Here is a 22,332-nt window from a genome sequence, read left to right as displayed (position 1 = left end):
ATTTAGTCTTCCCAGGAGTGGACTTGCCAGCCAATTCACCTACAAGCTACGTATGTCAGACTCTGCAGGCTTCAGTTAACAAGTTAAATGTTAAAGTTCATGTTAGAAAAGGACTGAACAATCATGGCTTGTTTGATAGGGTTGGCTGGATTAAGCCTCTTCTCTCCAAAAACAACATGGCAGCATGGCTTGGGTTAGGAAAGCTGCATATGACCAAACCACAAGGCTTCTGAAACCATCTCCTTTGGATGGATAAAACCAACGTGGGGATAATGCACAGCACCACATTAGGGAAAACTAAACACAGCACATCACCACAAGCATGTCAACTGTCAAGAACAGTGGAGGAAGGGTGATGATTTTCAGGCAGGCTTGTTTTGCAGAAATAGGACCCTGACAGTTATTGAGTAGACCATGAACTCTTCTGTATACAAATGTATTTTACATTCAAATATGAGGCCATCTGTCCAGCAGCTAAAGCTTGGCTAAAACTAGGACACACAACAGGAAAATGATCCCAAGCACAGCAGCAACAACAAAATGGCTGTTGAAAGAAAAGTATCAAAGTATTGCAATGGCCCAGTCAAGGTCCAGACCTGAACCCGAATGAAAAGATGTGGCAGGACCTTAAGAGAGCTGTGTATAAATGAATGCCTGCGAACATCACACAGTAAATACGAGGATGCGAGAATTCCTCCACAACAGGAACTGATAAAGTCATCCAGAAAACGACTGATTAAAGACATTTGGGAGTTATTGCTGCTAAGAGGAGTTCTACATGCCTTTGAATTATAGGGTTTGCTTTGTTTCTCACACATGACTTCTACATTTTGGCTTAATTTTAATAATAATGAGACAGTTGCTGTTTATTTCAGGTTGTATTTACTTAATTTTAAGACCTTGTAAGGAATATGTAATCCTTTATTATGTCCTGATAAGTCAAAGCTTACCATAGAGAGCGTACTGCAGTAAACATCTGCATACCTTAGTATTTACTAAGTGTCTGATCAATAACAGGACGTGTTTTTACCTGTGACATCTAAAAGGACAAATCTCTTCTGCTCCTGTATCCACTGAGCATCTATAAATCTGTGCTGCTTGTTCATGGGTTTGGTCATATAACAGGTACCTCAAACAGGCTGAATTTGTTTTGGCTTTTCATTGTTCCCAAACTAGTTCATCACTCCTTTCCTAAGCACTGCAAGCCCATTTTAATCAGTCCATAATCGCCACCTCCCCTGCTCAGCCTTGTTCTTTCTTTGCCTTGCTCAGTCTTTGTGTACATCAGGTTGTGCTACCTTTACCTGAACTAATTCCCTCGTTGGAGCTTTTAACAATCTTTTTTCTGCACTATAACACACCTTTCCCTCATCTTCCCACAGCAGGTCTGTGTCTTTTGAAGACTAGCTGGCTATGGTGCATTAACACGTAGCGTACAGCAGAGATGCCCCGGAGAGTCAAACTCTCTCTTTCTCTGTTTGTCTGAATGCTCCTTCAAAGAACAGCTACTGCTGGAGAGCTGCAGAGACATTAACCTCGACAGGGAAACATGTCATTTGTTTGGCACAAATTACCAGAGTGTTGCTGTAAGAACTTTAGATTATTCCCAATTCAGCCTAACGTAACTACGCTATATACCGTATCGTATTTGTAAGAGAAGACTGCACTTGCTATACCTTTTGTCAGAAAATTACAAAAAATACTGGGTCTGTAGTAAGAACTCAAACAACGATGTAATCCTCTCAGACAGATGAGATTCTGTTACTTCAGGAAGACCGGTCTGTAAGAATGTTTTTTTCCTTTTCCGTGTTTGACACGATACTAGTGCCGTAGAAAAGTCATTAACTGTGAGTGCGCAGAGCCTTTAAATCGGTGTGAGGACACGCATTCAGCTTGCCCATCAAAGCAGCTGTGCGATTACTGCCGTTTTACTGAATATGAATGAAGTGGGAGCTAACGCTAACCTTTCATCTCCTACACTGAATTCTTGTCAGATATTAAAACTCACGCATGCCTGAGTTGCTTCTCTTCACCTTGTTTGTGAACCAGCACATTTAATGAGAGTGTTTCTTCAGAAACTTTGGCATTGTAACAAGCAGCCTGTTTGATGTGTCTGTGTGATTATCTCCCAATTGAGTTGAGTGGAAATTCTCCTTGTAAACATTAGGAGAAGGACTTCGAAATCACAACAAAGTGCAATCCATCCACCTTTTCCCCAAACCTTAGCATGGATCCATTCAAGGCAAAAGGGAAGATATTCACTGAATTGGCTCCGGATTTGATGAATAATGTAGCACTGCAGTGGTAGACTGGAAAACTCAGTGCCATCCCATTAATAGGTTTTAACAACCTGGGGATCTTGTAGCTGACCCAGCATGGCCCCGAGAGCAACTGGAGGTGCAGTAGACTACTTTCTCTGCCTTTTACTGCCAAACTGCTGTCTACCTTGACTGATTAAAGAATTCTTCTAAACTGATAATGCCTGCAGAAGTTTCAGTGTAGTAAATATGTGTGCCTTTGCGTTTACCCCAGCATACACAGTTAAATTTAGAATATTCACATCTGTCATACATCATTACATTCTTACACATGCTTTTATTCTAACTATCTGGTTTTCTCAGAAAGCAGGGGAAATGATACCTGCTGAAAATCTTGCTCTTTAAAAGCACTTTGGGGTCCTTGGGGACTAGTAAAGCGCTATATAAATACAGGCCATTTACCATTTAAAACTTAGATATCTCATAGCTTTGAACTTTTAATCCCTGAGGTTGAACTATAAAGTAGCATTTCTCTTTGCTTTGAATATTGCACTTCACTACCATTATACAAAATTCTTTCAAAATAAAAAACTCTTCTTAAGACACGCAGCTGAAAAGTTTCCATCTTCTCTTCCATTACACACATTCAATATTTAGTTTTCTACAGTTCATAGTAAGGAATGTTCTGTGGGAATAACTCCATAAAAACACAAAATTGTTGTTACTTTGAAATATATTCCTATCTTCTTTCTTTTGGCAAAGTTGCCCGGAGTGAAATATCAAAGCAAAATCGGTACATTTCTAAAACAAAGGCTGCGCAGTAAAATCAATGCCCATCACACATCTAAGAGTTCTGGGTTGAAATCTATTTTGTGATGCCAGAATGAGAAAAAATTGAAATAGAATTAGGTTTTTGAAGGTACACCAACTGTCAGTGATGCTGCGCCTTGTTCCTTTCATGCAGTCATTGCTCCGCGCCGGCGTTCTTTTGAAGAAAGATTAGATGTTGTTTTCAGTGTAAAAGTACAGTACACTCTACTTTGCCTTTTGCACATCAAATAGCTTGTTCAGACAAAATGGGAATATAACACTGTACTGCCATTGTCATTAACTGTGTGAAGGACGTCCTTGTTGTTTCTCTGGCTTGATTGTGTTTGGCGTGAGTACTGTACCTGCTCTATTGTACTAGTCTTCCTGTTCCCTGTCAATCTAACCCACCCCCATTTGTGCCTCTTTGTTGCCCTCTGTGCCTCTTGTAATGTATGTGTTCCCATGTGTATCTGTGGTGTGTGTATGTGCGTGTGTGTTGTATCTGCACAGTTAACTATTGAAAATGACAAGCTCAAAGAGGCTCAGAGACTCATCAGGGAATCTGAAGCCAAGGTGGGTGTCCCCGTTGCATGTGTGGCCCTTGACATAATCTCACATTTAATCCCCGAAAAATCCAAGTGCGTTTTAATGTCATTGATTTGTGGTGCTTTAAATCTGTTTTTGGATTGTTGGACTGATCTTTTGTCTCATATTTTCTCTCAGCATGCTTGCCCTTTGTATTATATAGCACATATTACATAGAACTTTTGTGAACTTCACAAAAAAAGTTCACAAAAATACTTTTTTTTTCTTTTGATATAAATGAATTATTGCCTCTTGACTTTACTAATCAGCAACAAATAATGTGCTCTGTATACTGCATGTGTGGAAGAGCGAGAGAATATATCAACTGAACGTTGAGAATCTCTATAGCTGCTTTCAGCCGCACACATTGCTTGCTTGTTTAATGTAATTTTCATAAGTAAACACTTGTGATTGAATTTCTTTATCAGAGATGAGATTGGGCAAAGATTTAATCACATAGCATTCAGAGTTAATTACCTGTCACGCTGACCTCCCCTTTGAGTTCAGAAGAGTATGAATCCATTTGGGTGGGTTAGATTTTGTATTAGATTGGTTGTCTACTTTACACAGAGCTCCAGATGGGCTCTGGTAGAGTAACATCAATAAAAAAAGGATCACTTGCCAGCACAATATATTTTAATAAAATATGCTGCCAAATACACATATTAGATCTGAAGTAAAAGTGAATTTAAATTGTATTTTAGTAAGTAATCATGGTTTTTGCACATATAACATAGACCTCTATTTACTAGTTCACATATATATACTTTGGGTTTGTATATTTTGTATACACTGCATGCAAATCATGTGTGACCTTGATAATTGCAACACAAGAATCACCTTATTTCCTTTAAGGTAAAAGACGTACAAACGTTTATTCGCTGTACAACATTTTGAAAGTGTTTATTTTGATACCCGAGGAAGAATATGCCGGCGGCAGTGGTTTGGGATCCCAAGAGTTCCATGGAACACTGGGCTTATTATTACAGGGTAGAACAGGGAGGTGGATAGAGAGAGAGATACTCGGAGGGCCCCTCAGTATGGAAACAACGGCACTCTAATTTAGCAGCTAATTTGCTTCCATTCTCTCATATTAATCTTAAAAGAGAAAACGGGCCACAGAGGGTTTGAGATTGACAGACATGTAATCATTGGATGTAGATTTTACTGAGAGGCTCTGGGCAATCTGTGAAAAAAAAACTCCAGGCAGAACACCTTTTTAATTCCGTCTCTAATAAACAATCCGCCAATGCTATTATGTAATGAAACAATATGTAATGTCTTTAAATATGAAGCCAATTGCATTTTAAGCACACAATCAAGTGAGTAGGGGAAATTTAAATAGTACGGAATTGGTTTTAGAAATGAAAAGTGCAAGAGGAAATCCTATTTGGTAAGAGCAGACATCTAATCAGCTCTGAAAATCAAACCCTGTCAGAGCTAGGGTGTACTTACTGTATTTGCATTATTTATTTTTGGTATATATCAAGCAATTACAGATTTTTGGTGTTTTGTTGATTTATTAGGCTGGAATAAAAACTTACAATTTACAAATATAAACTTTATTATTAATTATCTCCAATGAGAGGACGGTTTTCCAAACACATAAGGCCTCCCTCTGCACTTCAGTCCTTCTCGGCTCAGTTGTCCACATGCAGCAGGTTCCTTTTGGAGTACCCCTTTATCTTGCAGTAGATCATCAGTAGCAGTCCAAGACAGTTTAGTTGGAGTACATCCAAATATAAGACAAGAGACGTTTTGGGGAGTAGCGGTATTGAGTTGGGAGTTGGGAAGGACTGGGACTAGCTGGTTACCAGCAAGTGAGCTTTCAAAATAAGAACACCTGGAATCTTTCTGTATGAGGCCTCATAGATAATGGTCACAGACTGAAAACCAAGGCATAAAGGATATAGGGTTCGAGACTATGCACAGACTATGCACAGAAAGAAAGGTATAACGATGCAAGACATTTTGTGTGTTAGTAAAACTGTCCAAGAACATGGTAGCTACTAGCTACCGTCATTCTCAAATGAATGAACCACCGACACAGTCTTTCTAGGTCTGACAGCCCAGCCAAGCTGATTAATCGTGGATAAGTTGTTGTTGTTAGACATGTAACTTAGAACTTTGTGGTTGCTGTTGAGATCCATCTTTTGGAGACATTCTGTTCCCCAACATCTTTTACAGGGCAATCACTGGTACAGCACTCCACCAATCAGGCATTTATGGAAGAGCGGCCAGATGGATGCTAAAAGGCACATGACAGTCCACTGGAAGTTTGCCACTACCTGAATAATTATCACAAAATGAGAAGCAAATGCTCTGCTAAAGCTAAACACAAATTTAACTATAGCTGCATTTAACTATAATAGTGCAACTCTAGAGAGACATGAACATTGCTGTTCTTTGACACCCCCTATCATACCTAGTTGTGCCTGAGCATTATTGCCATAGAGAAAAGGAGAAACTCTAAAAAGCTCAAAGACTTAAGGTTCTTATTTCTGCCACCAGAATGTTAACCAAATTCTAACTGAAGAATCTGCAAATGGAATATTTATATATTTGATTGAAACATAATCTATAAAAGACAACTGTTGTTACTTTGTTGCTGAAATATTGTCTAGTATTGATTGATGAGAGAAAAAATCCATTATAAAATTAGGCTGAAACATACCAGTGTAGAAATGTAGACATCATAAAAGGAGCCTGAAAATGCTTTGAAGGAATGACATATATGGAGTGGCGTGCAAAGGGAACGATCCTTACAGGGCTGATAGCAAAAGTTAACTTCGCTAATTTCCAGAGATATGCCAGTTAGACATAAGAAAATTCACAGACCTTTATATGTCTAGTGAATTTGCTCCCACTTGACATTATAATTCTTGACTTTAGTGGCAAGTTTCAAGGATATAAAACGGATGCATTCCATTAAAGGAGGTAGATGTGGCTGAGTTTGTAGAGCAGGTAATCAGTAAAAGCAAGATTAGTGGTTTGCACACATAGGACACGGAGGCCTCTTTACTGTCCTTGTAGCTTTTTGTATTAGGAACATCAGTTTCAATCAAATCAAAGGGAGTTTACATGCATATGTGGGCCATTGTTGACATCTGTGTTCTGTATTTGCAGATTGCTACAGGCCTTACTGCAACTGGAGCACCACCTCCACCACTTCCAGGAGGTGCTGGAGTTCCACCACCACCTCCACCTCCTCCTCCCCCACCTGGTGGTGTTCCTCCACCTCCTCCACCTCCTCCACCTGTCCCTGGCCATGCTGGCATTCCGCCACCACCACCTCCTCCACCGCCAGGTGGTGGACCACCCCCTCCCCCGCCACCACCTGGTTTTGGGCCTCCACCCCCGTTTGGAGGCCCACCAGGACCTCCACCACCTCCTGGATTTCCTGTTGTTAAGCTGCCTTATGGACTGGAGCCCAAGAAGACCTACAAGCCTGAAACTGTCATGAAGAGGGTCAACTGGACCAAGGTATAGCAGTCTGAGCAGTCATTGGCTGCAGTAGATAATCTTATGTTCACTTATAGTATTAGTTACTTAACAGTGTACAGATGGTAAATGGCCTGTATTTATATAGCACAAACACACATGCACATTTATATAGCGCTTTACTAGTCCCCAAGGACCCCAAAGCGCTTTACATATCCAGTCATCCACCCATTCACACACACATTCACACACTGGTGCAGATGCAATGTTACACTTCCATTTTTTTTCCATTACCTAATTTGCACATTATTTACAAGCATTTTTTTCAAACAATTTGGACTGGCATTAGAAGCTGATTGATTGTATATTTTGTAGGTAGGTTTGCAGAGTGATAAAGTGTAAAGTTGAAGGTTCAAACTAAAAGAAACCTCTCTTTAAATCTGTTTCTAATCTAGTCAAACATTCGTTCAGCCATAGGCCAAAGTGCTCCATACTCAGCACCCATTTCAAAGGATTTAACAGTAAACAGTTTTCACTCAAATGTCCTTGGATTTGCACATTCTTAGCATAATTGAATGGAGACTTTGTTGTGTAATTTTCCATCACATTTGAATATAATTTCAATAGGACATTCTCTTGATTTGCATTGTATTTTGCCATAGATAATTTATCCGTTGCCCCAGGAGTTCTCAGGATTATTTTAATGGTTCTTTACTGATACTTATGTGACCTTGTGTTTTATTCTGAAATTACTGACTGCAAACAAAATATCAGACTAGTTTACTTCACATAATGCTAGAAGTGCAATGATTTTGTAGAATCAAGCCACTTAAAAAATAATTATGAAGGCTGTCGACAGTATCTATCCGTGTGCTTATTATTTTACAGTGCTTAAACAGGTCATGCACATTTTTCTGTCTTATCCCAATTATTTATCCAACCACATGCCACCAAAGGCATAAAGCGACAATGTGAAAATGCAAGTCAACAGTGATTGCACTGCACTAAAAAGCACTGAGGTGGTGTTCTGGGTTTGAATTATTGGTCACCTTAAGAATTCTTTAAAATGGCAAATATGCTAATGTTTGACTCTGTGTAGGAGGTTCCTGAACGGTAAGTAAGATTAATAATAATGGGATGTCATACCCATTGTGTAAACAGTCGGGGAAACAGCAGTTTGTTTCTTAATAGAAGGCATTCCTGTGTGTTTGTTTTTGCCTTGATATTTTAAATGTGATTAGTCATTTTCCTGTGAAATATCTATGTGGTTCAGTTGTGTTATATGACTTGTGTGCATGCGGTGTAGCACAAATGACCGTTGTCTCTGAAGTGTACAGAAACAGGTTAATGTGCAGCAGCATTAACCTTGCCTCCACAGGAAATGTAGTTTTGTGATGCAAATGAAATTCATAACCACCTGAGGAAAAACAATCTGTGTCTCTTGTGTCGATTAAGTGGGACATGAGTCGTCTGTCTTCGCTGTGTGCAGCAGGCAGAAGTATAGGAGTACTAGGAATGATTTGGTTGTATAAAAAAGAAAGGGGAAGGACATTGTTTCATAATTTCAAACCTTCCCTCTATTAGACGATACATGTCCAACAAAAGTATCGTACAAATGAGAAAATGTGACTCTTATAGTTTTAAGAAGATGTTGAGCAGCTACCATCCATCCATCCATCTTCGTTTACTTATTCGAGTCTGAGGGGCAGAAAATGCCAGTAGAAAATTTATCAGTCAAAGTCCTGTACAGCTCTCACTACTGCTGCACAGGGACTGGATAGAGGACCAGTATCCTGAACCAGTCCAAACAGGATCCCCTAGGCAGACCTTCCCAAAGTGTGGGGCCATTCCGGGGGGGGGGGGGGGAACCAAAACTAAACGCTTGGACACTGCTAGCACGGGGCGCCCACAGAAACGCAAAGCAGGAGATGAAGCATCGCTGAATATGTTTCCAAACCAACTTCATTCTAAGCCAAAGACGAGAAAATACGGTGAAGGAAATCTTCCCTTTGGCTTCACCTGCACAAGTACCAAGGTAGGTCTCCCTGCAGGATTGGTTTTCCCTTCGTCGGGAGCAGCGCTGGGTTCTCCAAATCACGGACAAACAGGATCCCACGTTCTTGATTTTTACTTTACAAACACTTGTTGTAATGACTAACTACTCCTGACATTTTGGAGATGTTTGCTCTTATACAGTAAAGTTGCAGCGGGATACAAATAACATCAGGCTGATCCTGCCACGATTTGTCTAAATCACGGACAAACATTTTTCTTGTAAAACAAAGGGGGGCCTAGCAAAAAAAGTTTGGGAACCACTGGCCTAAGGAATACGGTTGAATGCCTTCTCCAAGTCCACAAAGCACTTACAGACTTGTTCGGCAAACTCCCACGTAGCCTTGAATGTCCAAAGGAGGATAAAGACCTGGTCCAGCGTTCCAGTACTCATTGTTCGTTTCCATGAGATTCGACTAACAGACAGACTCTTCTCTCCAGCAGCCCACATTTCCATGCGACCCTACAGAGGAACATTAAACAAGAGAATCCCACAACATCTAGAGCCAGAACATAGTCGGGGTGAATTTCATCCATCCCAAGGGACCTGTCATCTAGGAGTTATGAAGTCAGTGGCGTCCCACCCTCACTGTACACAGTATGAGTAGAGCATCACTTTCCCTCCTCAGTTACTGATGGTTTGCCAGAATCCCTTTCAAGCTCTCTCAAGGAGTCTGGTTCTAGACCTTAAGCCATGTGTTGAGATGATACCTACTATATCTACCTGGTATTGCTCAACATCACTCATTAGTTCAGGCTCCTTTCCTACCAGAGAGATGATGGAAGTTTTAAGAGCTAGTTTCAGTAGCTACAGGTTTGACCAGTTTGCCTTGGGCTACGCAACCAGCATAAGCTCCCAATAACATAGCTCCTGGGATCACTTCGACACACAAACACCTTCACCACGATAAGGTGGAGATTCAATGGATGAGTTGTACAGAGCACATTGAGGTAGCTCATATTTAAGCTCAAAATTAAATCATTAAATTGCAGTAAGTGCTTTCTCACAAGCATAAAGATGTAATTTGTGTTTCGCTCTGCTCAGGTCCAACAGGGTAAAGCCAATATTCACTTACAGGCCAAATGTTAAACAAAATATTAGGAAAATGAGAAAAAAAGTTCAGATTCATTCAGTTTTCTTTTAAGCCAATTTAAAATGGTAACACTTTATTTATTTTTTTATATATTCTGTATATATAAAAACATTTTATGCGATTTACCTCAAAATACCTTTGTATTCGGTCTTGAAAAAATATGTGACTAATTCACAAGCTTTTATAGTGTCTTTGGTGCTTTGTTTACCTGCAATTCAGGACCTCACTTAAAAGAGAGATGGACTGTGGTTAGATTGTTTCATGTCATTGCCTTGACTTAATAGCACAAAGTAGGAGCAGAAAAAAATTCTAAAGCGCAAGCTGTTTTGTTGTGCTACTTTCATGTAGACGAAACCTTTTAGTTGGTTAGGTATTTGGTTAAGTATTTTTCTGTTGCTTTTATTTCTGTCGGTTTAAAAAAACAAGAAAAAAGAGTGGAGCCTGAAATCTGTGACTTCACAGACTCGCACTCTGCATAGTGTATATTGGCAGATATACATGTCCTAACCTATAGTCCTATAGTTGCAATTAAAGTAGTCACTTCTGGAATTTCAATGTTCTTTGATTAGTACTTCCTTTTTATTAATAGAGTTCAAAGGGCCAGGCGTGTCAGTGACTGTCACACAAAAGCCATAGCCACCCTTTGATAAAATTCATGAGATCCCTGTCTGTTTTCTGCTTTTCATGTTGTGGACAGTCAAATACCAACCCTAAAATTGCTACTATGCTGTGTGTCCCCCCATTGGTCACACGCAATTGTGCAAACTATAAATTGCTTCCACATTCTAAACACTTGGAAAGCTAACATTAAGTCATTTTTAATATTTACATATTTATCCATCCATCCATTCGCTTCCGCTTATCCTTTTCAGGGTCGCGGGGGGCGCTGGAGCCTATCCCAGCTGTCATAGGGCGAGAGGCGGGGTACACCCTGGACAGGTCGCCAATCTGTCGCAGGGCCAACACACAGGGACAGACAACCATTCGCACTCACGTTCACTCGCACATTCACACCTAGTGGCAATTTGGATTATCCAATTAACCTATCCCCACAAGCTGCATGTCTTTGGACGGTGGGAGGAAGCCGGAGTACCCGGAGGGAACCCACGCAAACACGGGGAGAACATGCAAACTCCACACAGAAAGACCTGATGGTGGAATTGAACTCAGGACCTTCTTGCTGTGCAGCAACAGTGCTAACCACCGTGCCACCTTATTTATATTTACATATTTATTTCGGTAAAATTCTTTTTCTTGCTACAATAATTTGTAATTCTTGTGAAACAGCTGTTATACGCATAGGCAATTAAAACAAAACAAACAAACCTATTTTAGGCACATGTGTGTTATGTTTGTATACGTGGGTCGAATAGAAGCAAATAAGAGCACAGAGGTTATCTATCCCGGACACCAAAACAAGCTCATGATTGACTCTGCAACACTGTTATACTTATTACTGTTACTATACAGCATTGGGAGTAATGGACCAGAGCTAGATGGAGATTGGTCTGTGTTGCATGAGTGTTTTACTTAGACGTCTTTCAGTGTGAAATGACTGTGTTTTCGAAGATGGTTATTGGCAGCTTTGCACTGGGTCAAGTGCAAATTCGAGTGTTTGACAAAAAGCCACAGATATGGTCTCATTATAGCACTTAATACAGTGTACAGCGGAAGTAGGCAAATGGTATAGATATTGATGATACACTACTACAGTAATTACATGTGTTCATGTCTTGATCTTCCTTTACACGCCTCCATTTTCGTCTTTACTAAGCAGCCGTGTGATTCCTACGATGTTGGTTTTTGTGTCTGTTCACTCGGGTAAAGTTTAGCATGGCTAAGTTCATGCGGTTTCTCGTCATATGCAAATATTAATGTATCCCTCACGTTCTCCTGTTGCTGTTTGGTTATTTCTTGTTTGTCACTCAGATGCTAAAGATGCCACTCAAGGGCATGTGTGTGGCCGCACGCAGCAAAAACACTCACAAACTCCATCTCCAGTGAGAAGAACTTTTGAGTGGCAGCTTGGTGGAATGACGGTTTCTGATTGTGGTGATAATGGAATCCTTGTGTCATTGCAGATAGTGCCTCAGGAAATGGCAGAGAATTGCTTCTGGATCAAAGTCAAAGAAGAGAAGTTTGAGAATCCTGACCTATTTGCTCAGCTTTCCCTCTGCTTCTCCTCACAGAGCAAAGGTAAGGAGGCGTCATCTTTCTCCACCCCATCCTTAATTAATCAACAGACATATGCTTCCTTTGGCGTCTTTTCTCACTTAAAACGTAATTGTCTTGACACCACCACCACTGTTTCTGTTTGGTCTCAGTTCAAATCTCTATGCCAGTTATGCATACCAATGCTTGTGTTTCACTGTGTTTATGTGTCTATGAGGAAGTTAAAATGCCAAGTAGCTCCTTTTTGTATTTGTTGTTTGTACCCACTGAGTAGTTTCAGATCAGTGGTTTTTATTTTTGTGTGTGTGGACGTGCACAAACCCGAGCTTGTACATATATGTGTGAATCAAGAGCGGCCATGCTTGGTTTGGTTCTTGCCTTTTCCAGTCCAGTAGACCAATCTTCCATCAGGGAAGACGTGAAGGCTTTGGTGAAAGAAGCTCTGGGAATTTACTTATCCCGGCCAGTTTGTTTCTCAGATACACAACCAGGCTACCTAACTTGCTGATGAACAACACAAGCAGTGCAGCGCAAGTTTGTTTTTATATGGAAGAATATGTGTGTGTATATGTGTGTGAAGGCACTTGATGTATTCCTCCCATGACAATTTGAGTGTTTTCCACTTCTTTGACAGCGAGCGTGTGCATGTGTGTTTGTGTATTTATGTGTGTGCAGCACACCCCTCTAATTCGAGCAACAGTGGGAGGGGAGAAGTCAGAGTCCTGTCAAGCGCAGAACAGTCAAATCGGAGCTCTGTCAGCATGTGTGGACATAACTATACAGAATCCTCCAACTTTTCTCTTATACCCACCATCTGTTTGGACACTAGTCAGCCTGGCAGCAGCTTCTTGCTCCGTCTTTCTCATAGCCTCCAGGTCTACAAACGAGAGTCGTCTCTTTTTTGTACTGCGAAATAAATAGCAATTTTCCCTTGGCTGCCGCAAGGTGATTTACCAGCATAATACAGATGGAAGGAGAATGTGGGCTGCAAAGAACAGTTATTGCAAAGCTTAATGAAGTGACAGGGATAGGCCTAGCAGTCATGCCACTCCCTTCTCATCTTTCACGAAGGGATATCTGCCAGGCGCTATAATTTTTAACATGTACTCTTTAACGCTGTTCAAGTAATTGAAGTGAAACCCTTTTTTTTTTTGCAGTTAACAGTTATTTACTTTTTCGTTTATTAGATTAATGAGTTGTTATTGAGGAAGAAAGTGTTCATATTAAGTGTAAATCAGCGCTACGCTTGGAGAGTGCAGTAAAAAATGTTTCCCATTGATTCTTATAATAAATTTGAACTTAACCTTTTTTTGGTTTCACAGACACATGGCTTTAATTCAGCTTTAAATGTCCTTTTAAATTCTTTATTAAAGCCACTTTCTCGCCCACTGGGGATTAAAAAAAACGTCCATAGATAGTCCTTGTTCCCGCTGGCAGGGTAGGAATTCATGATCCAGCATTTCCCCCGGGAGTTACCTTTGCTGGATCCCTATCAATTACCCCTGCAGCGGCTTCACTGAATCAGCTCTTTTTCCTCTATTGTTGAAACAGAACATGATTTGCTCATGAATGAAAAATGCTGTTTAATGTTGTATATCTTCCACCCCCCCCTCCCTTCCCTACAGTGAAGTTGAAAGTCAATGCGAAGGGCTTTGATGTAGATCGTATTGCAGAAAAGGTGCTAGATAGGATTTTACTAAAATGAGATAGTAATTCATTTGTTTTCCTCTTCTCCATGTTTCATGCTTCATTCAGTTCAATCTGAGGATAAGCGTGCTTAAAAATGAAATATTTTATCTTAAAAAAGAATAAGTTTGACCTATATTGGTGTAAAGTTTTCGTCTATCTCAAGTCCAGTTGTTTAACTGAGAATGGTGAAGTTTAAAGGAGTTTTGGGGGTGGGGGGAGTTTCAGGTGTCGTGACCAGCACTAGCAAGATTAATTTCTGAGGTCTCGTACTCTCAGTGTAACCTCTCATTGTAGCTACGGACCATAAATCCTTTGTGCTGATTTGACAAACAAGTCACTAGTGAAAACCGACTTCATTTGTCTGGGATATTGCCCAGACAATATCCCTGTTTTTGTTTTTGTTTTTAAATAACACGCACACACACTTGTTGTTTTTTCTTTGCTTTTTTGTGGTCCCTCCATCTTTGCCACAAGATGTGGATATTTATAAGTCAAGCACACTTTGGGGGCCTAGTGTATCGTGAAAGATGAGGCAAGCAGGTGTAAATGCCTTCCCTGCAGAGCTGCCCTCAGAAAATGGTGCAAAAAAGGCTTCTGTTATCTCCACGTTTCTTGGGATTCTTGCTTGTTACTTGCATTGTTGAAGAACAACACTTTGGCAGTAAAAGAAAAAAAAGAATCACTTTAACAGCCCCCAATTTTCAGATGCTTATTGCGCTCAGAGGCCTCTAAAACAACTGAGAATGCTAGACTGTCATCTCCCCTGCTGCTTTTATGAGTCTTACTGTTTAATGAGTTTTACCAAGAAAAGGAAATGATAATCAGGAGGGATTTCAAGCCTGGCTTCAGTCTTTTAAAGTGGCTATTTTTTCTTTGTCATTTATTATAATATGTTTTTTCAACTTGATTGAAAACTTAAAACATAAGTCACTACTCTGGGTCTTAACTGACTAAGTCATACTTAACATTTCTTTTTCCGCCTTTGGATGTTGAATAACATAAAAAAGTTGTATTGCACATATTGAAAATATAGCAGTTCCATTTAACCAGCCCATTAAATGGATGTGGTCACGATTAAACCAGGATGTAGTTATGCAAAAGAAGGATTTTAGATAGTTATTCTAATGCTTTGAATAATGCCGGTCGAGGCTGCATCCTGAAAGGCATACGGTGTAAAAATCAAACATGAGGGAATCTAACAGCAGCCAAAATATACATGTAAATATACAGCACCTGTTAAATCAGTGCTCTCCAGTGATGCATTGTTGTGGTTACAAGTTTCAGTAACTTTGTATGATTACAAAGAATAAATACAGCATAAATAGAGAAAAAGACCTTCAAATGAATCATGCCCCCTCCAAGAAAAAAAGAAAAAGAAAGAAAACTTTAACTCAAGCCATCGTCAATCAAACGTACACAAATGTAACGGTTTAAGGCTGTACAGCAACACAATCCAGCTGTTTCATCCAAAGTTTATTTATTGAACGACTTGGTGTTAATTCATATTTTTGCTGTAAGTGGAATCAGTGTTGGTCAAGTTACTTGAAAAAAGTAATCAGTAACTAATTACTGATTACTTCCCCCAAAAAGTTATCCCGTTACTTTACTGATTACTTATTTTCAAAAGTAATTAATTACTTAGTTACTTTTTAAAAACATGATTTACACCCTGAACAGGTGATAAAGTGATAGATCTTTCAGCCCAATTCTACTTTTTCTGCATAATCCATCATACAAAATGTAATCAAATGGAAAAGCATCTTTTTAAAACTTGTTTTATTAGTTTTAATCTTTTAACTTTATGCATCAAGCAAAAATTTAATTATATGCAACATTCTCTGACTGGAAGAAATTAGTTTAACATTTAAACCTATTTTCTGCACATTCCACCACATAAAATATATATATATTTTTTGTGTTTACACTCAGTCTTTCAAATAGATGCAAGTAAAACACAGCAGAAAATAAATAAAGTCAAAGACTCAGCGGTCCTGTTGTTCTATTTTCACCTGTAAAGCAGGAGTGGGGTAGGCGGAGGGTTACCCTGGTGCAGGTGTGCCGCGGTCAGTGGAAGAATCCGCGAGTTTCTCTGTGAGTTTCCCATTACGTCGTAGCTACTCGGTGCTTGTCGGAAGTTTAGGGGTTTTTTTCGCTGTAAAAAGAAGTTTTCTTCCCACGCACAGCGGACACTAATGTTTTTGTCACTTTTTATGGAATCAAACTCAAAGTAAGGTCAGTACTTCCACGCTTTAAACGCTGCAAGCTCATACTCTCTCTGCACTCCATATGTGATCCATTGTTGATCTGCACACAGCTGTTGTCATTAACGTCGCACTCGCTTACGTCACTGTCATGAGACATTCTCGCAAAAAAATCACGGTTTTAGTAACGCAGTAACGCAGCGTTCCTACGGGAAAGTAACGGTAATCTCATTACCGTTTTTGCAATAGTAATCCCTTACTTTACTCGTTACTTGAAAAAAGTAATCAGATTACGCCCATCTCTGAGTGGAATACGCTTCTGTGGCTTCTATAAAGGGAAGAGCATTCAGCCCGATTGTTTCAGCCTAGCTGTGCTTTATTCTGTTTTGCTCTTGGAAGGATGCAGCATGTTGAAAATGTGTTACAACTGTGGACACTGATGTCGTGCCATCGTCTTCACCTTTGACACCATTTTGCAGTTTGTGATCAGACAATTGTTTCCACCCCACAAAGAGCTGAACAAATGTGTTATCATAGAAATCTCGGTGTTCTATTAAAACCACCCAAGTAATTGTGTATGATACAACACTTGGTCTCTGTAGAACAACTTGGACTCAATTGTAGAATTATCTTATTTTGCATTCAGATAGTTTTTTACCCTTTTGCTATTTGTCTTTTGTCTTATTCGATCTTCTCTGCCTTTACTTGGCTGTATCGGTTTTTCCCCTTTACACTCTTCCCCATTGACTTGGCTCTCTTTTTTTCTTTTACTCTCATCTCCCCTCAGTTCGCTTTATCAATCAGTGTGTTGTGCCTTTGTACGGCTCTTGGGATCAAAACAGATTCACTCTGGGATTGAATGCGTGTAGCCATGGCCTCCTGCATTTGAAAGGCAATTCATTCAGCTGGAACTTTGCGGTTCAATTTGAAACAAGATTGATGTTGGCAAACTTCACACCCCCTTTATTCCAAAATGTTTCCTCCATTGCCCTCATCAATTGGTGATGGACAAAGGGCATGTGCCAGTTTGTAATGGTGATGTCTGGGGGGGCTTCTCAGCAGAAACAACACAGAGAAAGAAAGGAGATTACTCAACAACAACTGAAATCCCGACATGGACTGTATGTTCCTTATGTGTCATATATAAGTTGCAGAGAGGAATATATATAAAGCCTATCCGAGCTATCATAGAGTGACAGGCGGCGCACATCCTTTTGTTGTTCGGGAATTATTTGTAAATTTAAAAAGGAAACAAAATCAAACACACACAAAGAAAAAGCGGTGTTAGGGATCTATCTAAGGTACACATATTGAAGTTTCAGTGTAAAGGTCAGCACTGAACTTGGCTTAAACCTGACTACAAGTGATGGCTGCAGTCATCCTGCCCCTCATAACAATAAATTAGATCAAATCCTTCAAGAGTTTTCCCCACTTTGACACCCATTTTTGCTTTACCTCCATCCCCACAGCTCTGCCCCTCACACATGCTCTCCCCTACTGAGCCAATGTGGTGTGCACACCAGCTGATTCTCAATCCCTGCTACAAAGCCCCAGCAGCAGGGCGGTAATGGCCCAGCCACAACGGCAGTAATGATGGAATCAGTGGGGGGTTTAGCTGGCTCTCTGACTCTTCCTAATAAGTCCCCTAATAACTCTGTTAACATCAGGGCTGACCTGGCCACCGGATCAAACACACTCACGCATGATCGGCCACCTCACCAGACACTCGGCAGCGTCTTAGACAAGAAAACTGTTGCTGACCAGTAGCCCCTGTAGTGCTTCTTCACTATACTTAACAGACGTTTTGGCTCACAAAACATAGCAGCAAATGTTGCAACAAGTGCTACGCAAATTATTTTAATCCCGTTAAGCGGTATTCATTTACTAACAATATGTCTCGGTGATAAAAACCTTGAAAAAGCTTGTTGCTCTTTCAAAAAACACATCCCTAGGCTATTGCTGAAGCTCTTCCTTTTCAGCTACACACAATGTAATAAGGACCTTAATCTAATGAGTTTAAGCTCAAGTGAAGACATTGTAGCCCACTGTGGGACAGTCTGCCTTGAATTGATAGCGTTTGTGCAATGATTAGCTTTTGATATCTTCTATGTCAAAGTGTTTGGGAGTCAAGCTTGATGGTTTGCCATGCTTCCCTGGAGTACACGGCTGTTTATTTCCGATTGTGTTAATTGAGAGGAGGGACCGTTCGCCAAGACAGCTTTCTCTGTGTCCTTATCCTGTGCTTTTCTTCTCCAGAAATCTCGTTCTTTCTTCTTTCTTATCTCGTCTTTCTCCGCTTTCTTCTGAAATCATCTCTTTGGACATGATGGTGTCCATCTGGAGCCGGGGCCAGCCTGGTAAAAAGACACCCACTCTCAGCCTCATTGTTTAACAGCTCCAGTCTCTCACAAACAAGATCTCAATTGGCATTTTACCACATACTCATTTTGTAAATTGTCATCGGTGTCTGAGTGGAGAGATACTTCCCTTTTGGGTGAATTGTTTTGATTACCCGAGACCTTTCCTCACATTTCAATCACTCAATCATGCATTCCAGATTAAATGTCCATTATTACTTGAAACGAGGCTGTTTTGGAAAAGAAACGCCTCAAATTGTGCAATTTTCCACATTTTATGGGAAGGCCATTAATTGCTGGTGCAGGCAGGGGACATTTGTCTCAATAAAACACAAAACACCCCGATGTTCATTTCTCTCTGTTTGGGGCAGCGAGCTCACTGCGGATATCTGTGGGTCAGCCGTTTTCTTTGCTCATCCCTGCACATTTTTAATATATTACATATGAATGGAAATTAGGCCCTTAAATATTAATGACTAGTAATTGGTTTATTGTAGGAGACTATATTATATGTGTGCATCTTTGTAAGAGAGTGAGTCAGCGAGAGAGAAATTTCCTCTCATTCCCACTTCATATTGCCTTGCTGTGATGTCCCACTGATTTTAATCTTCTCTTCTCAGATGAGAGCCATTCTGGCTATCATGGTGCACTTTAACTTTAGCCCTCTGAATATTAGCTTTCTTTGATACCTGCCGCTTACAGCCTCCCAAGTCTACATCCAGCTAACTTTTATGTGCCTTCAGGTAGACTGTAATGTTCATCAAAAAGCTGTCTCTTGAAAAATAAATATCCCCTATGCATCTAAATATTTTATTTCTTTTTCTTCATGCTCGCTCCCTCGGATAATCTCAGCTAACGGAAATTTGGGATATGTCAATCTTTCTTGTTATCGTTCTAATCTTTTTATTCTCCACGGACCTTAAGAGGTATATATTTTCCATCAATTTGCCTTTATCTTCTCATCAACATTTTTAAGTATTCCCCTTTATTGAGCTTTTTCTTTATTTTCTCAGTACCCTTGTGACAAGGGAGGAGCCAAAGTAGCTTTTAGCGCACAAGCGTCTTTTCCCTTTTGATGGCAAACTAAGCTTGTTTTGTCGAGCTATATTTCTAGAGTGAAAATTGCGAGACATAAAGTCTATAAATACATGAGAGAAATGTTGAATGACGTCTTGTATTTGTCAGTTATAAATACAGCTCCTTAGTTAAATGTTAAAGTTCCATTTGTTTTGCCGTCTCCACTATTGTGGCTGTGAATATCTTGGCCACTCTCCCTCACAGTTACCCTTACATGGTGTTTGCGGGTGTGTAATGCATAATAACAACCATGCTTCCCAAACATGTCAGAAAATTTTAATCTATTCTAATGTAGCATCTAATAGAGTGAAAGGGGCATTTAGTTTTAAACAAATGGAAGAGTATCTGAAGTTGCTGTATGTGTTTGTGCGTCTCCCTCGTGTTTCGTCCAGTAAATCTCCCGTCTGCACGCCTTCCTAATTGAGTGATAGGATTCTTATTAACAATGGGACTTGCCTTTAAAAAGATGACAATGTCAGCACTGTCGCCGGAGCTTTTCACATGAACAACCCCGGTGGAGCCTCATTAACTCACCCCCATGATCCCAAACAGAAGAATATGGAGCGCATATCTAATCCAGCTCAGAAGTACGAGTGCTAGAGCTGTGAGTTTTATAAGGAATCCGTAATGTGGGCTCACTGCTCGCTGTGTGCGCTTCATTGAGTGAAATTCAAAAGTTTTTAAAGTTTTGCCTTAAGTGTTGCTTTCATTAGCGTTGATAATGAAGTGAAGTGGCTTGTCTGCATGCTGCATGGGTGATATTTATATGATTAATATATTTATATACTGACTGAGCGCTAGTACACATGTCTAACTCTGACCTGTCTGAACGCACTGTGGATCTACCTCCGTCTTGATTTTCATGTAGATAAAGATCAAAAGGTGCAGACAAACCTCTGTTTCTCCACTAGCTAACACAACGCCTGACAGTGCAGACTAGCCTGCCGAGTTTGTTACATGGCATTAAGTTTCATTTGTCTGTGAACCTCTTTGGTGGAATTGCTTTGTGACTACAAGAGGGCCAGGCTGTGACACTCCCACAGCCAATCCGGTTGGAACGGTACAGAGACGAGACGGAGCATCGCCGGGGGGAAGAGAGCAAGCGTGATGTCACAAGCAGGATAGTAAACAATCAGAGGCCTGCGTGTTCAAGATGGTGCCTCCTTGAATATAAACAATCATGACTTCTCATGCCAGAGTGCGGTAAATTTCTGCACAGATAGAAGAGGTTGAGGTAAGCGAAAGAGAGAATAAAGCAGACAGACCGTCGTGATTACAGATTGTGATCCAAAGTCACCTGAAAAACGAAAAACAAAACAAAACACTAAAAGCGGCGACACTTAGAGGAACTATATCAAACTTGGCACCGCTGGAATAAAACTTTTTTGTTACGTAAATATGGAATTGAGCTTTGTCAGATGCAGCAGTTAGTTAAAATATGTTGCTGTCAAAAACCAGTAAGACATCCTGACTAATGATGCTTTAGTCCCAGACAACCATTTTCAGAATATGCTAATGTAATATCTTGTATGATATAGTTGTCTTGAATTTTTCATTACTGAAGTAACTTCATTTTAGCATTCAGGATCAATACAGACTCTACAACAAGCAAAGGAGCCTGCACTTTTTAAGTTTTTGATGAAGACCATCAAAAGCCCTGTGTCAATGACAGACAGGAAGGATGTTTTCCAGTACTGTGTGCACAAATTAATGTTAAGACACTTTTGTTTATCCAGCTCAGTGAAAAGGTTGAGTGTTTTCTCTGGCCTTGTAAAGATTGAGCACCACCTCTCCACACCAGTCACATAAACTCTCCTTTAAACTTGTCTCAGTTTCCCTTCAGGAGACACTTATTGGTACAGTTAGCCTTTGCTTTTAGCCTTTGTACTTCTCCGTCCTCCCACTCCATCCCTTTATGTGCTCCTCACCATCTTTCTCAACCTGTCATCTCGCTTGAACTTAAAGATGGTATCTTGCTTCTTTTTCCGCTTATCATTGTCTTGCCACTATATCCATAGCATACAAATTTCTGTGTTTCATTTTCTGTGTGAATGTTTGTCTCTGTCTGTTTTCCATCACAGCATTAGGTTTAGACTCGGCTCTCTTTGGCAAAGTTTCCTCCCTCTGTCCCTAAAAGTTGACTCTCTCAGTAGGTGTAACAAAAAAAGGAGAAGAAAACTTAATAAATTAAAGAAAACTTTTTAAAGTTCATGTTATTAATTTGCTCATCTAACAAGCATATGGTCCAAACATATTTTAATTTTTTATTTATTACCTCTTTGCTTTTTTATTTGTTACTCTCGTGGCCTTGACGGCTTCTTTAAAAAAAAGATGAATTTTGAAATAATGATTGAAAGTGTTAAACAAGCCACATAGTTACTATTAATGGCAGATGAGATTATAGATGCATCGCAAGTTGCAGTGCAGAATCATTGAATGGGAATCATGTTTTTCTCTAAACCGCCATTTTTATAGATTATCTCCTCCTTTGTTCCCTCTTTTTGACCGTGTTTCATTAAACACAGTTTGAAAATGCAGAAAAAGCTAAAGCTGGAATGTGATAAATGTGCAGGAGACTGAGCAATGATGTTCAGCA

General features: G+C 40.0%; 1 protein-coding gene across 6 annotated transcripts in view; it reads left to right on the top strand.

The window, feature by feature from the left end:
* diaph2 (diaphanous-related formin 2) overlaps positions 1-22,332 on the top strand; it is a 375,689-nt gene that overhangs the window by 135,920 nt on the left and 217,437 nt on the right. For all 6 annotated transcript variants that reach the window (XM_082548121.1, XM_082548120.1, XM_082548122.1 and 3 more), the window contains 2 exons: positions 6,780-7,136; positions 12,322-12,436. In XM_082548121.1, coding sequence (XP_082404247.1) covers positions 6,780-7,136; positions 12,322-12,436 — 472 coding nt within the window. The remainder of the gene's footprint in view (positions 1-6,779; positions 7,137-12,321; positions 12,437-22,332) is intronic.

Source organism: Aulonocara stuartgranti, assembly GCF_965226115.1.
Source record: "Aulonocara stuartgranti genome assembly, chromosome: 2".
NCBI classification, from domain to species: Eukaryota; Metazoa; Chordata; class Actinopteri; order Cichliformes; family Cichlidae; genus Aulonocara; species Aulonocara stuartgranti.
The sequence above is the reverse complement of the archived record's forward strand: the minus strand, read 5'-3'. Positions and strand labels throughout refer to the sequence as shown.